The sequence below is a fragment of the Thamnophis sirtalis genome, unplaced genomic scaffold, assembly GCF_051295495.1.
Source record: "Thamnophis sirtalis isolate CommonGarterSnake01/CBP01778 unplaced genomic scaffold, rThaSir2_p1.2 scaffold_1, whole genome shotgun sequence".
NCBI lineage: Eukaryota > Metazoa > Chordata > Lepidosauria > Squamata > Natricidae > Thamnophis > Thamnophis sirtalis.
In genome coordinates, this window is record NW_028261381.1 from 82,315,387 (window position 1) to 82,335,740 (window position 20,354).

The following is a 20,354-nucleotide window of genomic DNA, read 5'->3' on the forward strand; positions in this document are numbered from 1 at the left end:
GGGCCACCCCAAATATCTCAAGCAGTACAAGAGACTGAGCAAGAAGATGTTAAGGTGGCAGCAGATCCACAGGCTCCGAAGTCAACCAAAAAACCCAAAGCAGCCACAGGAGGCTGTCAAACAAGCAGCACCAGGAAAGAGAAGAAAGGAAAACAAAAGGGTAAGCTGCATGCCACCCATGGTTGAATAAGAACAAGACGTATCATTTGAAAGGGAACAGTACAAGTAATCCTCGATTTGCAACAGTTCATTTAGTGACTGTTTGAAGTTACAACAGCACTGGAAAAAGTGACTGGACCATTTTCCACACTTATGACTGCTGCAGCGTCTCCATGGTCACATGATCAAAATTAATACACTTGTCAACTGACTGACATTTATGACAGTTGCTGTGTCTCTGGGTCATGTGATCACCTTTTGCGATCTTCTGACAAGCAAAGCCAGATTCACTTAACAACGTTAGTAACTTAACAACTGCAGTGATTGACTTAACAACTGTGGCAAGAAAGGTTGTAAATTGGGGCAAAACTCGCTTAACAAATGCCTCACTCAGCAACAGAAATATTGGGTTCCATTGTTGTTGTAAGTTGAGGACTACTTGCATTTAATGTGACTGATTTGTTTAAGCTACACATCCTTCAAGAGCATTTAGTAGATGAAGTTTATGTTATCCACGGAAGTCATCTGTGCTTTGATTGGTGATTGCATGTCTTCAAACAAATTGCAAGATTTTGGGAACATGGTAGTGGTGGGTTGCAGGCGGTACGCTCAGTACAGGCGTACCGGAGCCTGCCCGGAGCACCGGGTACTGTTCCCTCGCTTCTTAAAGGTTTAAAGGTTTAAAGGTTTATTGCATTTATATGCCGCCCTATTCCCGGAGGGACTCAGGGTGGCTAACAAACCCAAGGGAGGGGGGTAGTACACACAAGGTAACACAAACAGACAAGATACAGAGAAAAATTTAAAAACAATCAACAGTCACACAATTCGAGCGGGGAAGGGAACTCGTCAACCCCAGGCCTGCCGGAACAGCCAGGTTTTAATGGCTGTACAGAAAGCCTGAAGGAGGAGAGGGTCCGAATCTCCGCGGGGAGTTCGTTCCAGAGGGCCGGAGCAGCCACAGAGAAGGCCCTCTTCCGGGTGGTAGCCAGTCGACATTGGCCTTATATGTCTTTTAAAGCCTTCGATGCTTCCGTGCCCGCGTATGGCGCCTACAGTGCCTGTACGACGCTCTGCCAAGCAGCTGGAGCGTCTCGGAGGCTTGTGGGGACGTCACTGGAAAGTAAGACGCATGCGCGTACTGCGCATGTGCACGTGCACGCCACACGTGTTTATATGGACGATGCCGGGCCCCGTTGCAACCGTGACGGTTGCAACGGGATCCAGAACCCACCACTGGAACACGAAATGTAACACTCTAATAATGATTAAAAGGTCACAATAATGCAGATTAATAAAATCCTCTGCCTTCCTAAAGTTATCTTAACCCCACCTCCCTAAATCTAAATGAGGAAAACTTGTAATCTTTTGAAAGGATGCTCATACTAGTTTCCACAAGTTTCCTAAAGTGGTTAATCATGTGTAGGGCTTGCTGAACCCAACCCACATTTCTGCCAAATTATTTTTTTTTTTGCAGAAGGATGTTCAATGTCTGTTGTACCAAGAGGTGCTGGTAGTGACGATGGTCAAAGTAGTTGCACTTATGTATGTGAGATGATGCAGTTTCTCTTGTAAAAGCTTTTAAATTGCATTTATTCTCATAACAGCTGTTTATATAGACATTTTCCCCCCTGAAGTGCTTCTTAGTAAATCCTCTGTGTTCACACAATGTACAATGCTCGTGGGTGAAAAGCTTTTACACCACAGTGAGTGTGCAGGAGACTTTTACTGTTTTTAGAAACAGAAATTGAATACTACTCAGCCATCAAGATAACTGCTATACTCCTGTCTCCTAATTCAATATTTATCAGCTTTGTTTTAACCAGCATTTTGGTTCTTGTTTCATTTTGTATCAATCCTGCTTGAACTAGGGGAGAAAAGAGCAAGGTTCAGTACAGTATTAGGTTTATATACATGTCTCTTGTTGCATATGCAAAGCTCCATAAAGCCCTTTGTAAATGACACTTGGTTGTTTTTTAAAATAATAGCATGTTTTCATGCTGAAATGTCATAAAGACCTCTGTTTAGTGATAAGAACTGCTTTGGATTTGGACATAATAGCTCAAGAAGCTTGCTAGCTGTTTTGCACATTTATACATAAGGGAGTAACGAAGAGTCTACTGTATTTGTATAAATATGAAACTCAGCAAAAAGTATCTTTTCTGAAAGTATTAGGATACTAAGATAGGTTGTATTAATAGAATGGTTGATTTCAGAAGATACTGTTTCCCCATTATCGTTCCTGGGGCTCATTTATGGTCTAACACATTTGTGGCTTAAATTGGGGAAGATTGTTGTGGGATATGTTCTTGCTTGGATTTAGGTATCTAGATTAGTGGGATTATTCTAATATATATGAGAATTTAAATTGCAGCTGAAATATTGAGACAGAAGAGATTGGATTGCTTAATATGTAGTCTTGCCTAGGTTCCATAATCACAGCTAAATCACAGCTAGTTTTTCTAAGGGCCAAATTAGCTGAAATATGTTTAATGAAATATGTCTATGCACAATTGTTTTTACTTTAACAGATGGTACACAGAGCTCCAAGCTACTTCAGGACCATGGTGTATGTGTGTGTGTTAAATTATTTGTTTTTTAATAATAATTTTATCAAAGATTATTGTTAGATAAGCTCCCTATTGGGAGAGCAAGTACGTTCAGTGAAGCGTTGTGAGAGTTGTGTTGGAGAACACACAAACCAGCATACAGAGACACTGCAGTTTAAATAGGCTTTTACTTTCGTGGAAATAGAGATATCAGAGTCCATCAAACAGTCCAAGTCATACACGGATAAGATAGTCAGTCATCAATGTCTTTCAGTTAAGGGATAATCCAAATAGCATAGTCCAGTATCAGTTCAGAACTCAACGTTTGTTAGCAGTTGCAAAACTTACAATAGCTCATGGCACTTCCAGCTTCCAAAAACACTCAGATTAGATCAGCCCAGCATCTAACGAAACAGAGAGCTAACAGTCATTCAGGCTCCCTCTTATTGAGGAAAACAGCAACCAATCACATTTTACAGTATGATTTAAAGAAACAGGTATAGCATTGTTACATGATTTATATATTGCCAATCCAACCGTTAGAATTATATTCCTAACAATTATAATTGACAAAATACAAACTAACAAAAAAAGAAAAGAAAAAATAGAAAGTGCAGAAAATGAATAGAAAGAAAAATTGAAAAGAAATATATATAGATGTAACTTCCCCTTTCATCACAGGTATAAACAATTTTAGTAATTTATCACTTTCTCTTAAAATACAACAAATGATCTCTTCTCATATTTCAGCTTGTAACCATAAATAAAATCCTAAAACCTCATCATTAATTCCTGAACAGCAAAAGTGTATTAAAGGTTACCAGAGACAGCTCCAAATCTATTTTAACCTTGATCAAATAATGGAAGTTTATATTCCTTATATTTTCAACAATCCTGGTTTTTAATCCTTCCAAATAATGTCCTAGAATTTGATATGGCTTTATTTTTTTCTTTGTCCCTTCTCAGAAAATCCTTTCAAATTTTAATAGGTCTCTTTTCTAATTCCAGTATAGAAAGGTTATCCAAATCACTATTCTGGCTTGTTATTTGTATGTTCCTTTTAATAATTAAAAAATCAACCGGTTCCATTTGTCTATTCAGTATATCATCTTTTCCCATATCATTCTTGTATTTTGTCACTTTTAAATCCGTATTCACTCCCATTTCAGTTTTATCTGGCAGAGTTTGTTCCTCACTCATGCCCTCGCCACCTCAAGACTTGACTACTGTAATGCGCTCTACATGGCGCTGCCCCTGAAAAGTGTTCGGAGACTACAACTAGTCCAGAACGCAGCCGCGCGAGCGATACTGGGTATACCAAGATACACCCACGTTACACCTATCCTCCATGAGCTGCACTGGCTTCCTATTGGTCTCCGAACGCGATTCAAGGTGCTGGTCATTACCTTTAAAGCCCTACATGGCTTAGGACCTGGATACCTGCGAGACCGCCTACTGCCGCGTACCTCCCAATGGCCAATAAGATCGCATAGGGTGGGCCTTCTTCAGGTGCTGTCAGCCAGACAATGTCGACTGGCGGCTCCCCGGAGGAGGGCCTTCTCTGTAGCCGCTCCGACCCTATGGAATGAACTACCCCCAGAGATCCGGACCCTACCCACTCTCATGGCCTTCCGAAAGGCTATCAAAACCTGGCTATTCCGGCAGGCCTGGGGCTGTTGACCTCATGACTAAGGTCCAGCCCCGACCAGATTGGGTGCATGATGAGGTTTTAATCTATCTTCTCTGGTTTTTTTTTAATTCTTATTTTTAAGATTTGTTTCTTTTCTGTAAGCCGCCCGGAGTCCTCCGGGATTGGGCGGCCTATAAATCTATTAAATACAATACAATACAATCTTCTGTAATGTTATTTATACAATGAGTTCATTGTTCACACATATCCTTCAAAATGTCCAATGTTAAAGTATTTTGTTCTATTCTGTGTTAATGAGTCAACTTTACCAATAAAGAGAAGTGTCAACTTTAAGTATTCTCCTCTAATTGTAATCTTTAGTTTCATCTAGTTCCCTCTAGTGTCCCACCTTCAAAATGCCTCTCATTCCACCCACCCCCCCCAGGAATTCTAATAACAGCAATTTTCCAAAGGGTGGATTCTTATAATTAATTTTAAAGACTTATTTCAAATCCAAATCCATCTGGATCCTTAGTTCATTTTTAACTTTCCAAAACCAACATTTTAAACAACCTTTTGCTGTTTATTCCTAAAAGTAATTTTTTCCCAAATCCTTAAATCATATTTAAAACTTATTTTGCTAAGAAGGCGACTCACACAGAAAATGCAATAAAAAAACTTAACCATTTCAAAAGTTCTTAATATTTGAAAAGCAGTAAAAAAAGTAATTCCAAAAGGGATTAAGAAACGAGGCATGGTCAAGCTTTATGAATACATATAGGCTGCATTACAACTGTGAGCTTAGCTGGAATCCTCCGACCTCCAGCTGCTTGATTCATAAGCTGACTGCAGAAAGTTCCAGTAGGCTGTTTATGAGAAGCAGCTGCCTGGAGTACATGTGGGCAATCTTATGATCTCTCCTTTCTCTGGAGAGATCCAGCATCCGGCCATCAATCTCATCATAAAGGCTGTCCCCATTCTTTCATCTAGTGCTCCATGCTCTCACCAGAAGTCTGTGTGTATTAAATTCTTTGGACATACTACTTTCCATATTGGAATTAATCCATTCTCACACTTCTGCTATTGCAAATAATTTGGATTGAGAAGAATACATCCCCCGCCCCCAGGGATGATGGAATAGGGGTGATGGTGACTGTGATAAAACACACATTATGATTTTGATTCTCTTGTACAAATGCAAACCATGTGACAAATACCAGCCTTGGTTTTGGCAAGATTCTCACAATGCTGCTATGTTATCTGTACTAACTCAACTCATCCTTTGGTTTTATTATTTTGGACAAGAAGTTACAAATCTCAGTTAAATGTATTTCTTTCTGAAGATGCATGCAGATTTGCAAAATACTATCTTCAGTGGTATGTCCTAAAATAGATATTATAGGTAACATACCTTCTTATCCAAAGTGTTCTGATTAATTTTTAAGTTATGTAGAGAAATAACATTATACAATGCTTGGCTAACAAACATTCATTTGATTTCTGACTTTGTAAAGGCTATTCATTTTAGCTGAAGTCCTGGTCTATTTTCTAATTCTATTTTCTATAGACTGTACAAAATGTTCATTGAATGATTTTCTGAATTTCATTCATGAAAGACCCTCTTATAAATTTATTGAGGCAGAGCCAAATACTGCAGGTGTTCTTCTACAATGCAACTTTTTCTTTTACTGTAGTTACAGAACTGTCCAAAGATGCCTATAGACTATTAAATTTAAAACCAGTTGATTTTTCTTTTTTAAACAATGAGCTACATATCTGCCCTTATTAGAAATTAATGGGGTATTTAATTTTAAAATAGTATATTCAAAAGCTAATTTTTGATATCTAGTTTGCATTAAAAAAGGCAGAATTCTGCATAAAATGAAATTGGGTAAAAAGCATGAAATGAACGGCTGTTAATAATAATTTAATTTAAATGTATGTTTATATAGTACTAGAGTATCAATATATAATAATGTATAACAGTAATATATAGCACCATGTATCATAGTGCCTAATGTTTTCGGCTCGAAATCAGGAACCTGAGTTCTAGACCTACTTTAACCAGTGGTGGGTTCCTATCAGTTTGGACCGGTACGATCGAACCAGTAGTGGTTTGGCGGCTTGGGTCACTGGAACTGGCAGTGACCCAGGCATGCCCCGCCCCCAAACTGGTTCCCCGGGTGGCACCATAGGCACCACCATCTTGTTTTTCAGTTCTGCGCATGCACAGAACAATTTTAATTGTACTGCCCATGCCCTTGCAGCACACATCAAGCGTGTGCGCAGAACGCACATGAGCAAACCGGCAGTAGTGCTTGCCGGAACCCACCCCTGACCTTAAGCATGAAAGCTAACTGGGTGATTTTGGGCCAGTCACTCACTCTCAGCCCACCACCCACCAGATTGATGTTTTGGGGGAAATAGGAGGAGGAAGCAGTATTAGGTATGTAGGCCATCTTGAGTTGCCCAATAATAAAGGAGGGATGAAATTCAAATAACTATGTAAATAGCTAATATTTATGTTTCTAAAATACAGTTGCAGGAACTGGGTATGTCTAGTTCAATGAAAAGAAGGACTAGGGGAGACATGATAGCAGTATTCCAATATCTCAGGGGCTGCCACAAAGAAGAGGGAGTCAAACTATTCTCCAAGGCACCTGAGTATAAAACAAGAAGCAAGGGGTGGAAACTAATCAAGGAGAGAAGCAACTTAGAACTGAGGAGAAATTTCCTGATAGTTAGAATAATTAATCAGTGGGAAGAAAAATTGCAGTTTATTCTACACAGGAATAGTCAAAATAAGCCTTAAAATGTGGGAATGAGTGTAAGGAACAGCTTGGAGATCTGTAGGCATTGATTTACAATCTCAGGTTAATCCTATCTATTGCAGAAACCTATTTTATTAGGTTGTATAATGAATGTAGTTCCTTGGTATTTGACTCCAGCTCTTAACATTTGAGAATTCCCTGGATCACAGTAGTGCTTTTTAAAGCACTACTGTATAAAAATAAACAAGGTACATGATAGCAATGTTCCATTATTTAAGGGGCTTCCAGAAGGGATCAATCTATTCTCTAAAAAACCTAAAGGCAAGACAAGAAGCAATGGATGGAAACCAATCAAGGAGACAACAAACCTAGAACTAAGGAGAAGTTAGAACAATTACCGTATTTTTTGGTGTATAAAACGCACCGGAGTATAAGATGCACCAAGGTTTTGAAGAGGCAAATTAAAACAAAAAAAGTAGGTTGGTAGAGGGATAGAGAGGGAGAGGAAGAGAGAGAAATACAGTAGGTAGGTAGGAAGAGAGAGACAGTAGTTAGGTAGGTAGATAGATAAAGGGATAGAGAGAGAGAGGGTAGGTAGGTAGGTAGGTAGATGTTTCCAGGTGTATTTATTCATGTGCTGGAAAAAAAGTCGCTGACAATCTGCAGTATCTAAGACTTTGTTTCTGCTGGCACAGCACTTGATCAACGCAATTCTCATCAATCAGTTAAAAAGCTTTCCAAAAGGGGGAAAAAAGTTTTTGCACTCTGCAAACCTGCCAAAAATAGCCTGTTTTTCATGAAAATGGGCCTGTTTTTTTTTAAAAGGCCTGCATAGCCTTATGGAGGGTTATAGAGGGCTGCTGGAGGCTGGGGGGGGGGGAACAGGCCAGTTTTTCCCTCATTTCTGCCCTCCCCAGGAGCTCTCTGAGAGCCTCCATAAGGGTATGCACAGCCATTTTGGTGAAGGGGCGGGGCTTCGGGAGACAAAAAATGCTGTCTTCGATGTATAAGACGCACCCAGATTTTCAGCCTCTTTTTTGAGGAAAAAAAGGTGTGTCTTATACTCAGAAAAATACGGTAATCAGTGGACTTGCCTTCAGAAGTTGTGGGTGGTGCAGTACTGGAGGTTTTTATGAAGTCAGTGGACAACCATTGTCTGGTATAGGGCAGTGATAGCAAACCTTTTAGACAACAAGTGTCCAAACTGCGTGCGCACACATGCCCAAACTGAAAGGGATGCATGTGTGAATGTGGACATGGCTGGAAATGTGCAAACGTGTGCATGTGTAAATGTGTGTGCACACCTGCCCAGAAATACGTGAATGTGCCCGTGCGCAGACATGTGCGCATGCGCAACAGAGACCTGCAGACCAGCTGCCTAGCGGGAGGCGGGGCATCCCAACACTGGCACCATGGCAAGAGGTAAGATCTTTTTCTTTTGTGAGCTTCTGTTTCATCGTTTGCATGGAATCATAAGCTCATGAAAGAAATGCTATCAAGATCTGACATGAAGCAATGGCGTGCCACCTCTAGCTTGCGTGCCCTAGGTTCGCCAACCAGAGTGTAGGGTTTCCCGCCTGAGCAGGGAGTTGGACTAGAATACCTCCAAGGTCCCTTCCGACTCTGTTGTTCTGCTCTGTTTTGTTAAGTTACAGTAATTCATCCATTACGAGATGCTGATTTTGGCGGAATGCTACGGAAATCAAGTAGATGAAACACCAGAAAATACCGCCTCCTAGCACAATCCTCAGTTATCTAAAATCATGTTCTCATAGAAATCATGTCATTGAAAACACTATGCTCCTGTTGGCTGTCTACAATTTTAAAATATGGGTCACTTGAAAATCAAGAGATATGAATTAGATCAAAGAATTACTGATGAAGTGACTTTCTGGTAAGCTGTACACAAAAATAAATTTTATTTTTTAAAAAAAGAAAGACAAGGTGTCTTTAAACTGCTGTTTTCTGATCATTCTTATTTTAAAGCAATCCAGCCTTTCCTTCAAGAATTACAGAGCCAGCTTTCAGTAGGGCTGAGTTTTTTTATAGTAATGCTTTAGAATTCTAATGTGCAGATGTCACCATGGTGGAGACACTAGGCTTTTGAGTATATTAAATATTCCAAGGAAAAGAGCAGCAGCCGGCTCTACATCCTCCGAAACTAGTTTATTTATTCTGCAATTATGTATGCAGTAGGGCTGAACCAAAACTGCTTACACAAGTTCACTTTTGTTTTAATTGGAAGAGGAGCCTAAACTAAAGAAATACAAGTGCATGTGTGGTAAAAAAATTTCATAATGCAGTTTTAATAACAAATTTGTTTTACAGTATTTATTCTGTTTCTAACAATAGTTTAGCATCTCCAAGAAACTATTTTGGGATTTTTATAGTTCTGCTTTTTTTCTGGACATTTCTTTTTCTTGCAGCTTAACATTTATGAAATTGAATTGTTGGTCTGTTCTGCTCTTCATATCATTTAGAGCCCTGGCTCTCTTTTTCAAGTTGTAGTTCTGTAGATAAAATAATACAGAAGGACCGTGGAGACACAGAGTCAAGTCCACCCTCAGATGGAAGCTCTGAGATGATTTTAGTCCAGTTTAGTTTGCACAGCAGTTATGAGGATTGTTTTTTTAAAAAATAGAGTGCTATATGCACCACATTCCTGAAGGAAAAGTAGACTAAAAATCTTAACTAACAAATAATTCTGAAACTTCTAAATAAATGGGCTGGAGTTTTGTTGCCATCTAGTGCTTATCTGGATAATTACCACCTTATAAAAGAACTTTGCTCTGTTTGTCCATCTTTACAGACATAGCCTTTAAAAAAACAAAACCACCCACCTCTTTTTGTTTCTGGTTTGTTCCAAAAATATTCACTTATTTCTGTCATTAGTTGTATGTAACCTCAGTTTATTTTGCTCAATTTTATCATTTTATTAATAAAATTTTCTATAATACCTTCAGTAACTCTTATGTCCTTTCAAATTGAATTTATATTACTCTGAAAGGCTTATGTTAAGAATGTGGGATGGGCTTTCCTCAAGTTGTAGTTGTGGCTATTGTAGCATCTGTGGTTGTGGTCACGTAATGATGATTTTGGTACAAGTACAATGCTTATAGTGTCCCACAGTATTTCAGATTTTGTCATTATCTTCCAGAAAAGTAACCTCATGAAAACTTCGTAAAAACATTCTAGCTTTGTGAGAATTTAATTTGTAGGTGTTGATACCAATGATGCCAGTTAATGGTTGAACAAATCTAAAAGAGTGTATATATAATCTGGCACTTTAAATTTTTATTGTGCAATTTATGTGAGGATGAATTTAGTGCCCTAGTAAAAAAAAATAAAGGAAAGGAAACAAATTAAAATTAGGAAATGAGATAATATTTACCCATCTTTAGTACCTTTTTGCAGGAAAAAATGTTAACATATTAAAATTAAAAAACCATGATCAATTATACATTAGGATTTGCAATTTCTCTTTCATTGGAATGAGAAGTATATAAGCTGTTTTATTAAAGATTCAAAATATTTATTAATTATTTCAAAATATACTTCCCTCTTTCCAAATTATAAATATATATATATGGACAACAATTATTTTACTGTTTATACTTCTAATCAGTTCAATAATCAAACTTACCTGAATTGATTACAGATTTCCTTTAAAAGCTATTTTCAAATATAATTGAAGAAAGATGTGACTTCTTAGATAACCTGTTGTTAAAATGTATGTATGTATGTATGTATGTATGTATGTATGTATGTATGTATGTATGTATGTATGTATGTATGTATGTATTTTATATGACATTGATGCAATTCTTGGTTGTAGGCATTGATGGTCCAGCTGCTTTTCAAGATGAAGTACAGATAGCAAGGAGCCAAGTTCAAATTCTTACTGTTGGGGAATCTTGCCATGATGAGGATGATGGAGAGGTTTTAGCTACTAGCCAACAAGGCAAACAAGACCTTAGAGTAACAATGCAGAAAAAAGGTAAGAACTCGCTGAAATATTCAAATATTTTTGGCTTTTTCATCATGGTGTTTGCAGGATATGAGGAGGGAAGAGCAAAAGTAGACCTAAGCTTTTTTATGTCATCATTATCAACACACACACACACACACACACACACACACACACACACACCAATATGTATCCTTATAGACTTGTCAGATAACAAAAAAAGATTGGAATTCATATACTTTGTGGATAGATGTTACTTAGTAAATTATGAAGTCTATAAACCAAAAGTTTCATTATATGCTTACCTGTTCCTCCATACAAAAAATGCTAATGGTTTGTACTGCATTCTAAGATAATCAAATGCATCAAATAGGAATTAAATTGAATCCAGGGTTATGCTACTAGCAGTAAGCAAATTTTATAAAATATAGCAGATAGTCATGTTTGGTAGCCAATTAGTTCCTCTCCAACTGATATTTGAAATATATCTGATTCCTCCAATGTCAGTGCCTCTCTACATACCATCTAATAAACAACAGAAGGAAATTAGAAAAATATCTGGCAGATATTTTGTATGCCCTACAGTTGTTGGTCCTGGATTGAATTTATCTGCTTAAAATGTTTTCTGGTAACACGAAAGTTTGCCATTAACTAATCTTTGTTATTTCTCCATGAAGCTTCTAGTAACTCTGGTTGTAATTTGGTAGATAAATTAAGTGGGTAGGAAATATTCTTTCCAAAATGTATTGCTAGCAGCATTAATTCTTAGGAAATACTCTGCTCTTTGGATTTCATTTCTTTTTCAATGAATCAAGTTGAAAGAACAAATAACATTTTGATACATTCTACCAAAGTCCCACTTCTTAAATAATGTCAATGTTGTTGTTAATATTGTAAGAATATGAATATGAGCAGACATTAGTAGATCTTACAAGGTCTTAAAAGCATCACATTGATAGATAACTGCTACACTGCCCTAATAAGAGAAGCATAAATAGGTGCAATCAAAGGTGTGCTTTTTCTAGCACTTCAAAAGAGATGAGAGGCTCTCATATAGTAAATAAGATGCATGTTCTGAGAGCAAGCAGTTTGATTATGCAGTAGTTATAATGTCTTTAAATATAATGATTGTGTCTTAGGCATTTCAAGTAGCATGAATTTTGATGAAGAGGAGGATGAGGAGGATGAAGATAGCTCAAGTTCCTCACAGTTAAATAGTAATACCCGACCAGGTTCTGCAACAAGCAAGAAATCAAATAAGGTGAGTGCTCTGATGTGGTGGACTTAAAAATACCTCAGAATCAGAGGTGGTATTTAGCCGGTTTAGACCAGTTCATCTGAACTGGTAGTGGCAAACTGCAAGTGGGCCCACACACCTGCCTCGGCTCCAAAACTTCCTATGTAGCCTTGTTTTCAACACTGCACACATGCGTGCACGCAGCATACATGAGGAAAGCACATGCGCGGAATGCCAGTGATAAAACTAAGAAAATCTCACTGCTACTCAGAATTACCTAACCAGGACATTTAATGTAATGTAGACTTATCTTGCCTGTATGGATTCTTCATAACATTTCCCTAACCCTAACCCTAACCCTAACCCTAACCCAGATTTAATGTCTGTCCTGAGCTCCTTGCTAAAGTATAGAACCATTTCTTATTTTATTTCCTCTTTTCACTTTTTGGATGCAACAGTAGCACCACATTTATGGTGTGATATTCCATGGTTGTGAAGATGGAACAAGAAATTGCTTCCACACACATTTTTTTGCAATTTAATCTATTAATTCTTTCATGTACATAAAGCTGAATAAAGTTGTTTATAAAAGGGTAAAAATTTAACAACAGAATCTGATAGCATTATGTGAATGGTGGATGATTGGTGGAACTGGCATTGCCAATGAAGAATACTTTTAGAAAAAAATATAGCATATAAAATGGAAAGTTTTAGCATTGAAACTTAAATATAGAGGAGGCTCCCTGACTACCTTCTAAAGTTTAGAAAGTCAGTGTAGCTCCTCCCTTTTACTCTCACTGCAGCGTCCCTATCCTGTGAAGCTAATGTTAATTATAGTATTGATCTGTTGCCTACAAAATTCCTAAATTTACTTCCAACAAGATCCATGGTTTTTGATAATTAGTCTGGAAAGTAGAAAACAGTGGTGAGATGGAAGCATTTAAATGTAATAAATATATTAATTATAAATAAATATTGGTGATGAAATGTTTTACCAAATACCATATTTTATCTTATATATAAATAACCAGACATTAATCACAGTTAACGGAGAATTTAATATACTGTTGGCTATTTTTTTATTTATTTTTTACAAATATTTCATTTCTTCAGGTTTGTTTTGAGTCCATTAAGCCAGTGGTCCCCAACCTTTTTATCACCGCGGACCAGTCAGCCTTGGATAATTTTACCGTGGCCCGCTGAGCGCGCGCAGGGGTGGGGGGGTGTTGTTCTGCAGCGATCATGGCCCCCAGCCATTAATGTCTAAACTGCTGCAAGATATACTTAAATATTGATAAAATGTGAGGGGGTGTACTCACTTCTGTGATATCTATCCATCCATGTCTGTCTCTGTCTCTGTCTCTCTCTGTGTATGTATGTATGTATGCGTGTATGTGTATATATCCTCTATCTATCTATCATCTATCTATCTATTTATCTATTTATCCATCCATCCATCCATCCATCCCTCTCTATCTATCAATCACCTATCCACCATCTATCTATCTATTCTAGCTGGCTGGGCAATTTGGGGAGTTGAAGTCCAAAAGTGTTAAAGTTGCTGAGATTGAGAAATGAGGACGAAACAAAAGCAAAATGAAAGGGCAACTTCTCTTTTTATTTCCTTCCACCCCCACCACCCCCACCGTGCCTCTCTGGCAATTGGCTGCCCAGGAGGTGGGGAGGGGAAGATGTTTCACAGACAGCTGCCACCCGCCCATCTCTCTCTCTCTCTCTCTCTCTCCGCCTCCCCATCTGACCTCGGCTGCTCCACGGCGGAGACCCCAGAAGGCAAGCAAAAAAAAAAAGAGGGGCTCAGGAGTGGGGGAAGGAAACAAACCCCATCACATTCCTATCTGTGAAAGCTCCCCGCTCCCTTCCTGGGCAGCCAATTGCCAGAGAGGCAGTGTGTGTACGTGTGTGTGTGGGGGGGGGTTGGCAGCCTGCGGCGCGCCTAGTCCGCTGTGGAACGCGCTGCCACCCACCCAGCGCTTGCTCTCTCTCTCTCTCCCCCCCCTCCAATCTCCCGCTTCTGCTTCGACCGGCCAGCAACTTGTCCTTCTCTGCTCTGATTTAAACTCCAGACATAAAATGTACTCTAGAAGTTATCTAAAGGCAAAGACAGAATTAAATAAACCCTTAATTAAAATGACTATCTTAAAAAAACAAACCTTGTTTTTTCTGCTCTGGTAAAGAAATAAACATTGCCCAGGGACTGGCCTCTGATTGGCTGGCGGGGAGAAAGCCTCGCCAGGGAAGGAGGCCAGGACTTCGCGGTGACGTCATGGGGACGGCGCCCCCAGGTAGCGGCGAACCGAACGCGCTCCGTCTCCACGGGCTACCAAGGCGGCCGGGCGGGCGGCCGGGGTGGGAGTGGGGTTTGGACCGGAGAGGCGGCTCTCGGGTTCGAGTCCCGGGGTTGATCTCAGGCTGCGCGTGTGGGTGAAGAGGCAGCAGGGATCATGGCCCCCGGCCGCTGCAGCGATCATGGTCCCCGGCCGCTGCGCGGCCCGGTGCCAGGTACTCCACGGCCCGGCACCGGTCCGCGGACCGGGGGTTGGGGACCACTGCATTAAGCTGCTACCAGCTAAGTGGTGCTATGCTAGGCTGCAGGCCTAACACCAACTAAAACCTATTAAAATTCTTCTAAGCTGGTTGTCATCCTTAAATCTTCCAGCAAGACTTTGTTAAATTTTCAAAGTGTGTTCTTTGCTCCAGCAAAGGTTTGAGTGAAGCATTTCCTGGAAACATTGTTTGCAAAACAATACCCCTCTCTTGATTCCAGGATCAAAGAGAAGCAGGCTGCTCTTGTGCTGCTTTACTGCATTCCATTTATGCACTGCATCATGTGATGTTTACAATAGCTGAAGAAGCTAGATAAGAGACAATCAGTAGGCTGAAAAGCAACACAAGGCGCTTCTTCTTCAAGGCACATTCAGTACATCTTTCCAGATCACATCCAGTTTTGTTCCACTGCATTACATTTTCCCATGTCTTCTTTTGTGTGGAAAGTGAACTGTCCAGAATACATGTATGTTCTGGGTTTTTTATTGTTACCTCTATAGTACCAAATTTCCATTGAGATTTATCTCCACATTAATCTCTGTGTATTTTAAAGTGAGGTAACTTTTCTTACTCTTCTAGGAAACAGCATCAGGGCCCAGCCCTTCAACCAATAACCCTGTAATAAATGTGGATGATTTGGAGGAGTTTGCTGTGAGACCTGCTCCTCAGGGAGTTACTGTCAAATGCCGAATCACAAGAGACAAGAAGGGAATGGACCGTGGAATGTACCCTACCTATTACCTCCACCTAGAAAGGGAGGATGGTAAAAAGGTCATTAAGCATATTTTCTTGGCTGTCAAAAAAGTAACAGTATAGAAAGCACACAGAACCTAGAACTTGTATTATTATAAGTGTTTTTAAATGGGAGGGGAAGGTTGTATCCCTGTCAGAAGTATTTATAATGATGGGAAAATATAGATGAAAATGAAGCATGTCCTGAAAAGCAGAAAGAATATCTGAGAAAAAATAAAACTATATGGACATGCTTTAGACTACAGTCTATTTTTTGTTGTAAGTCCCATTAAATTAAGTCGAAATTGTTTATGAAAAGATTTCACTGCAGAACTGGAATATGAGCTTCCCCTGTATCATACATTCTTCATGATTACAGTGTAAGTACTGAATCGTTTATCACATATCAGCCATTCAATTACTGAACTTCCACAACACTCAGTCTCAACAATAAGAACTTCCCTGAAGGTTTGGGCAAAGTCTACCTTAGAGCATTTCACTTGTTGCAATAACCAATCAGATGTTCCTGGAGTGTTCACATACACTTCCCCACCACATCCCCTGTTGTTGTCCTGTAGCTGGTTGGCAGGCTGCTCCTGACATACAGCTAACATTGAACTTCATAAGTAATAGCCTCTGAAAGTCCCGTCTTCCATGAATTTTTCCAGCCCCTATGACAAACTCTTTAGAATAAGGAGATAGAGTTGGAAACTTGCAAACAGAAGAGCAGACAAGAATAAGGGAGTTTTCCGTGGCTCTTTAGCAAGGAGAGGAACAAGTTAACTTCAGATGCTGGATAGTGGAGCAGGGGTGAAGAGTGAAGAGGGAGCAGTGATAGTGATTTACCAGGCAGATGCTATGCTTGTAATTTTAGCAGAAGAATACGCTAATTACCTACATGGAATGGAAGAAATGACCTCAGGAGGCTTGAACCGGAGAATGTTCAGCCATGACAAATGTAAGCCTACCTGCATCTGAGTCGGAAAAATAAAATGTGTACATATAAGGTTGAGGAACCTGACTTAGTAGCAGATATGCTAAAAGGATCTCGAAATAGTATCATTTGTACAAGAGTAAGCAGCTGCTAAGAAAGGTAGTGCAATCTTGGACAGCATTTGTATAATCATTGCATCCAGGTCATGGAAGATGGTGTGACTGTATTTTATGCTGTTTGTACTGCATTTGAAATATTGTGTCTGTTTCTAAGTTGGAATGAGTTCAGAGAAATGTTACTAGAACGACAAAAGGTCAGAAGTCCAAGGCAGAGGTGGGGGTTAAAGAAAGGAAAGATAATGGCACTAACAATTTGGAAATATATAAAAGGCCATTATACAGAAGAATGTGAACTTTGTGGATTCTAAGAGCAGAAAAAGGACCAACTAATTGAGAAAAAGTAAATTGAAGCTGAATATCAAAAAGAATTTCATGACAATAAGTTATTAAACACCAGAAGAGTCTGCTAGAATTAATGGTAGACTCCCTTCTGCTAGAAATTTTCAAATGGGTTAGTTAAATGGCCTCCTGTCTAGGATAATTGAGTAAATTCCTGCAATAGACAGAACTAGAATAAGAGCAAAAGAAGGAACACACTGTCAGCTTTTTCTGCTACTTTGCTAAAAACCAGGCATCTTAAGTCCAAGGCCCAGTAATTAATTTGGAGAGGCCTAAGCTTCACCTGGCCTATTACCAGATTGCATTCTAGCTAGAAGAGCTATAAACCACACAACAAGAATATCTGTTTTAAAAAGTAGGTTTTTTTAAAGAAAATACAAAGATATGAACATAGATGGATATTTGGCTAAAAGAAAAGAAGTTGCAAAAGAGGAAAAATAATCAGAGGGTAACAGGTAGCATCTAACTAGGCTTCAGAAAAAAGATAAATTTTGAAGTAAATCCGGTGCTTGCCTTGGGCACAAACAAATAAAATAAAATTGTAACACCATGGTATTTACTTACTATACTTACTTAATATTCCTAAAGGTCTAAGTATGTTAGAGTTCCTATTTCCTGACAAATTTCATCACAGGGGATCTGTAGTATATATTTTCATTCTCCAACAAGCAAATCCAGCTTCATAATGTACCATGTAGTACTCCTTTGCTATTTAATGTCAAATTGTTCTTATTCAGAGGTTTCATTAATCAACTTCCCCTTTTCTTGCCCTTTAGAGTTAGAGTTAGATGGAATTGGTTTATAGGTGTAATGGTCTGTGAGAATGCCTTTGGGAGACAGGAGGAAAGGCCACAGACTAGACAATTGTCAGACAAGAGACAGCTGAGACCACAGAAGGAATGGAGTAGAAGAGTTAGAAGGGACCCTTCCTAATTTATGGGACTGTAAAGGGGGGGGGGATGCATTTTCAAACTTGCAAGATTCTTTTAATGTAACTTTACAATAAAGTGAGAGTTAAGTATTCTGGATAAGCCATTCTCCTGGACTACATTGCAAGGCTGGCAATAGGTTATATTATGATTGAATGGAAATCATTGCTAGAGGTACCCCTTCCATTATAGAGATGGTCTTTTTTGTTTCAAATATGGATACAATATAGAGTGCATTTATCCATTACCATTTGAGCATCATTTCTAGATAGTCTGAAACTGGTAATGCGTCATTTAACCAATTTGCATGGAAAATTCATGTTATGACAACTCCCCAAGCAATAAACAGAACAGTTATTTTCAGAGGCAATAGCTGCATTTCTGTTGGGATATTTATTTGTTTTTTTTTTGTTTTTTTTACAATATTTATTTGTTGTGTCTATCCCAACGGGAACCGAACTTGGAACTTTATGCATGCAAAGCATGCACTCTGTCATTAAGCACCTATTTCTTCTTTTAGTGTGCTTTGATATACAGGCTGAAACTGCATTGTGAATTGGTACATTGCAAATCCATCCATTTGAGTCCAGTGTAAAGCTGAAAATGAATTTTAAAAAATCTAAAAAATGTTGCGTCATGCATTGCAGTTGATAGTTAGATTCTTGAAGGCTACCTCCACAGTTCTGTATTTGCCCAACTGGAAGGTATGTCCACTCCCCTCTGGCAAATTATTACCTACGAATTGATAGATGAGTGGGGGTTCATCTTACATTCCATGAGAAGGAAATACAGATGTAGATTCAGTGCTGCAAATGTTTTGGAAGATAAGTTTGAAAATTATCCCTCATTGCTTGCCTGGTGAATATCACGCTGTTTATGTTGTATAGATATAATGTCAAGTGGTTGATAAATTGAAACTCCTTGGGAAAAAGGAGTAAATGAGAATAAACAATGCTTTAAATACACTGTTTAAAGTCTACTTTGTTCTAAGATAATTCCATGTTTGGATTCTTCAAATTATTTACAGCAGGATTGTGCATTCTGATCTGAACTAGAAAATGTTTTCCTTTCATTAAAAGGATACTATTTAAACAGAATGTAAATCTTTAATAAAATGTTCCAGGTTAATTATTTAAACCATCACTAATGGGTCCAAGCAAGTAAAATTCTCTATTGACTTTTTCAACCCATTTTTGCTAATTTTCATTTTCTTTAATTATTCTTATTGTCAAGAAAAAATTCTTATGATTTCTTTTTTCAATGGTTCCACCAGATTCTGCTTAGAATTTTGACTTTTTAAAATATATTTATATATATATTTATATATATATGTTTTAGGTATTTTTATTAGCTGGAAGGAAACGGAAAAAGAGCAAAACCTCAAATTACCTCATTTCCATTGACCCAACAGACCTGTCACGAGGAGGAGAGAGTTTCATTGGAAAATTAAGGTAAATATCTACTTTTAAAATGTATGCTTAAGTGTGAAATGGTTTGAGATTTAAAGCAATTCAAACCTCTTTATGTTTGTAGATTTTCATAGTCTCTATATGTAGGTAAAAGGGAAATAAGCTCCATACTCACTAGCACTGATGATATTGCCTAGTTGGGTAACAAAACGTCTGCAAGCAAATAACCAAGCTCAGAGAACATCAAGGGTTCTGCAGACTTGGATTTTCCCAGTTCTAGTCCATACTCTTGTTATACAATACCTAATAACTTTAAAAAATGGATACATTTAATGTCAAAAAGAGATTTAGGGAAGAGGTGGGGAACTATTGCCCCTTTGTGACTTGTGTACTTCAACTCTCAGAATTCCTAAGCCAGCATGACTAACTCAGGAATTCTGGAAGTTGAAAGTCCACAAGTCATAAAAGAGCCATAGTTCCCCACTCCTGGTTTAGGGGAAACACAATTCTAGCTTTCATGATAATAAATATTTAGTAGTGGACCGTGATTACTCTTTTACTTCAATAATAGGTCAAATCTCATGGGGACTAAATTTACAGTTTACGATAATGGAGTTAACCCAGTGAAAACAACATCGAGTTTGGAGGCAAGTAATCTACGCCAGGAGTTAGCTGCTATTTGCTATGTAAGTATTTCCCTATGCAAAAAAGCAAATTAGAATAAATAACAATTGTTGGATTGAGTACTAAAATAACTTCATGTTTATAATTCCAGAATACCTACTACGTGGACTCTATGTAAAGTATAGTTACTGCATACAAATGCTCTTTGCATCAGGTGTTTACAATTTCACACTTATATATTAGTACCATAACAGCTTAGTCTTTGCATTAGAATTGGACATTATAAGATTTATCTAGTATTATAAAATGGCATTCCGTTATTATTCCCATTTTTAATTTCCAACTTTCATTTTTTTCCTGTTATGTTTTTTATACTATGGATACGAATTG

General features: G+C 38.4%; 1 protein-coding gene across 4 annotated transcripts in view; it reads left to right on the forward strand.

Moving 5' to 3' along the window:
- The window catches only part of TUB (TUB bipartite transcription factor), a 127,665-nt gene that overhangs the window by 95,840 nt on the left and 11,471 nt on the right, over positions 1–20,354 (forward strand). For 2 of the 4 annotated variants that reach the window (XM_014064451.2, XM_014064453.2), the window contains exons 4-9: positions 23–160; positions 10,945–11,106; positions 12,216–12,337; positions 15,458–15,649; positions 19,270–19,382; positions 19,912–20,026. In XM_014064451.2, the coding sequence (XP_013919926.1) occupies positions 23–160; positions 10,945–11,106; positions 12,216–12,337; positions 15,458–15,649; positions 19,270–19,382; positions 19,912–20,026 (842 nt within the window). The remainder of the gene's footprint in view (positions 1–22; positions 161–10,944; positions 11,107–12,215; positions 12,338–15,457; positions 15,650–19,269; positions 19,383–19,911; positions 20,027–20,354) is intronic. The other 2 variants (XM_014064452.2, XM_014064454.2) reach the window with 2 other exon arrangements.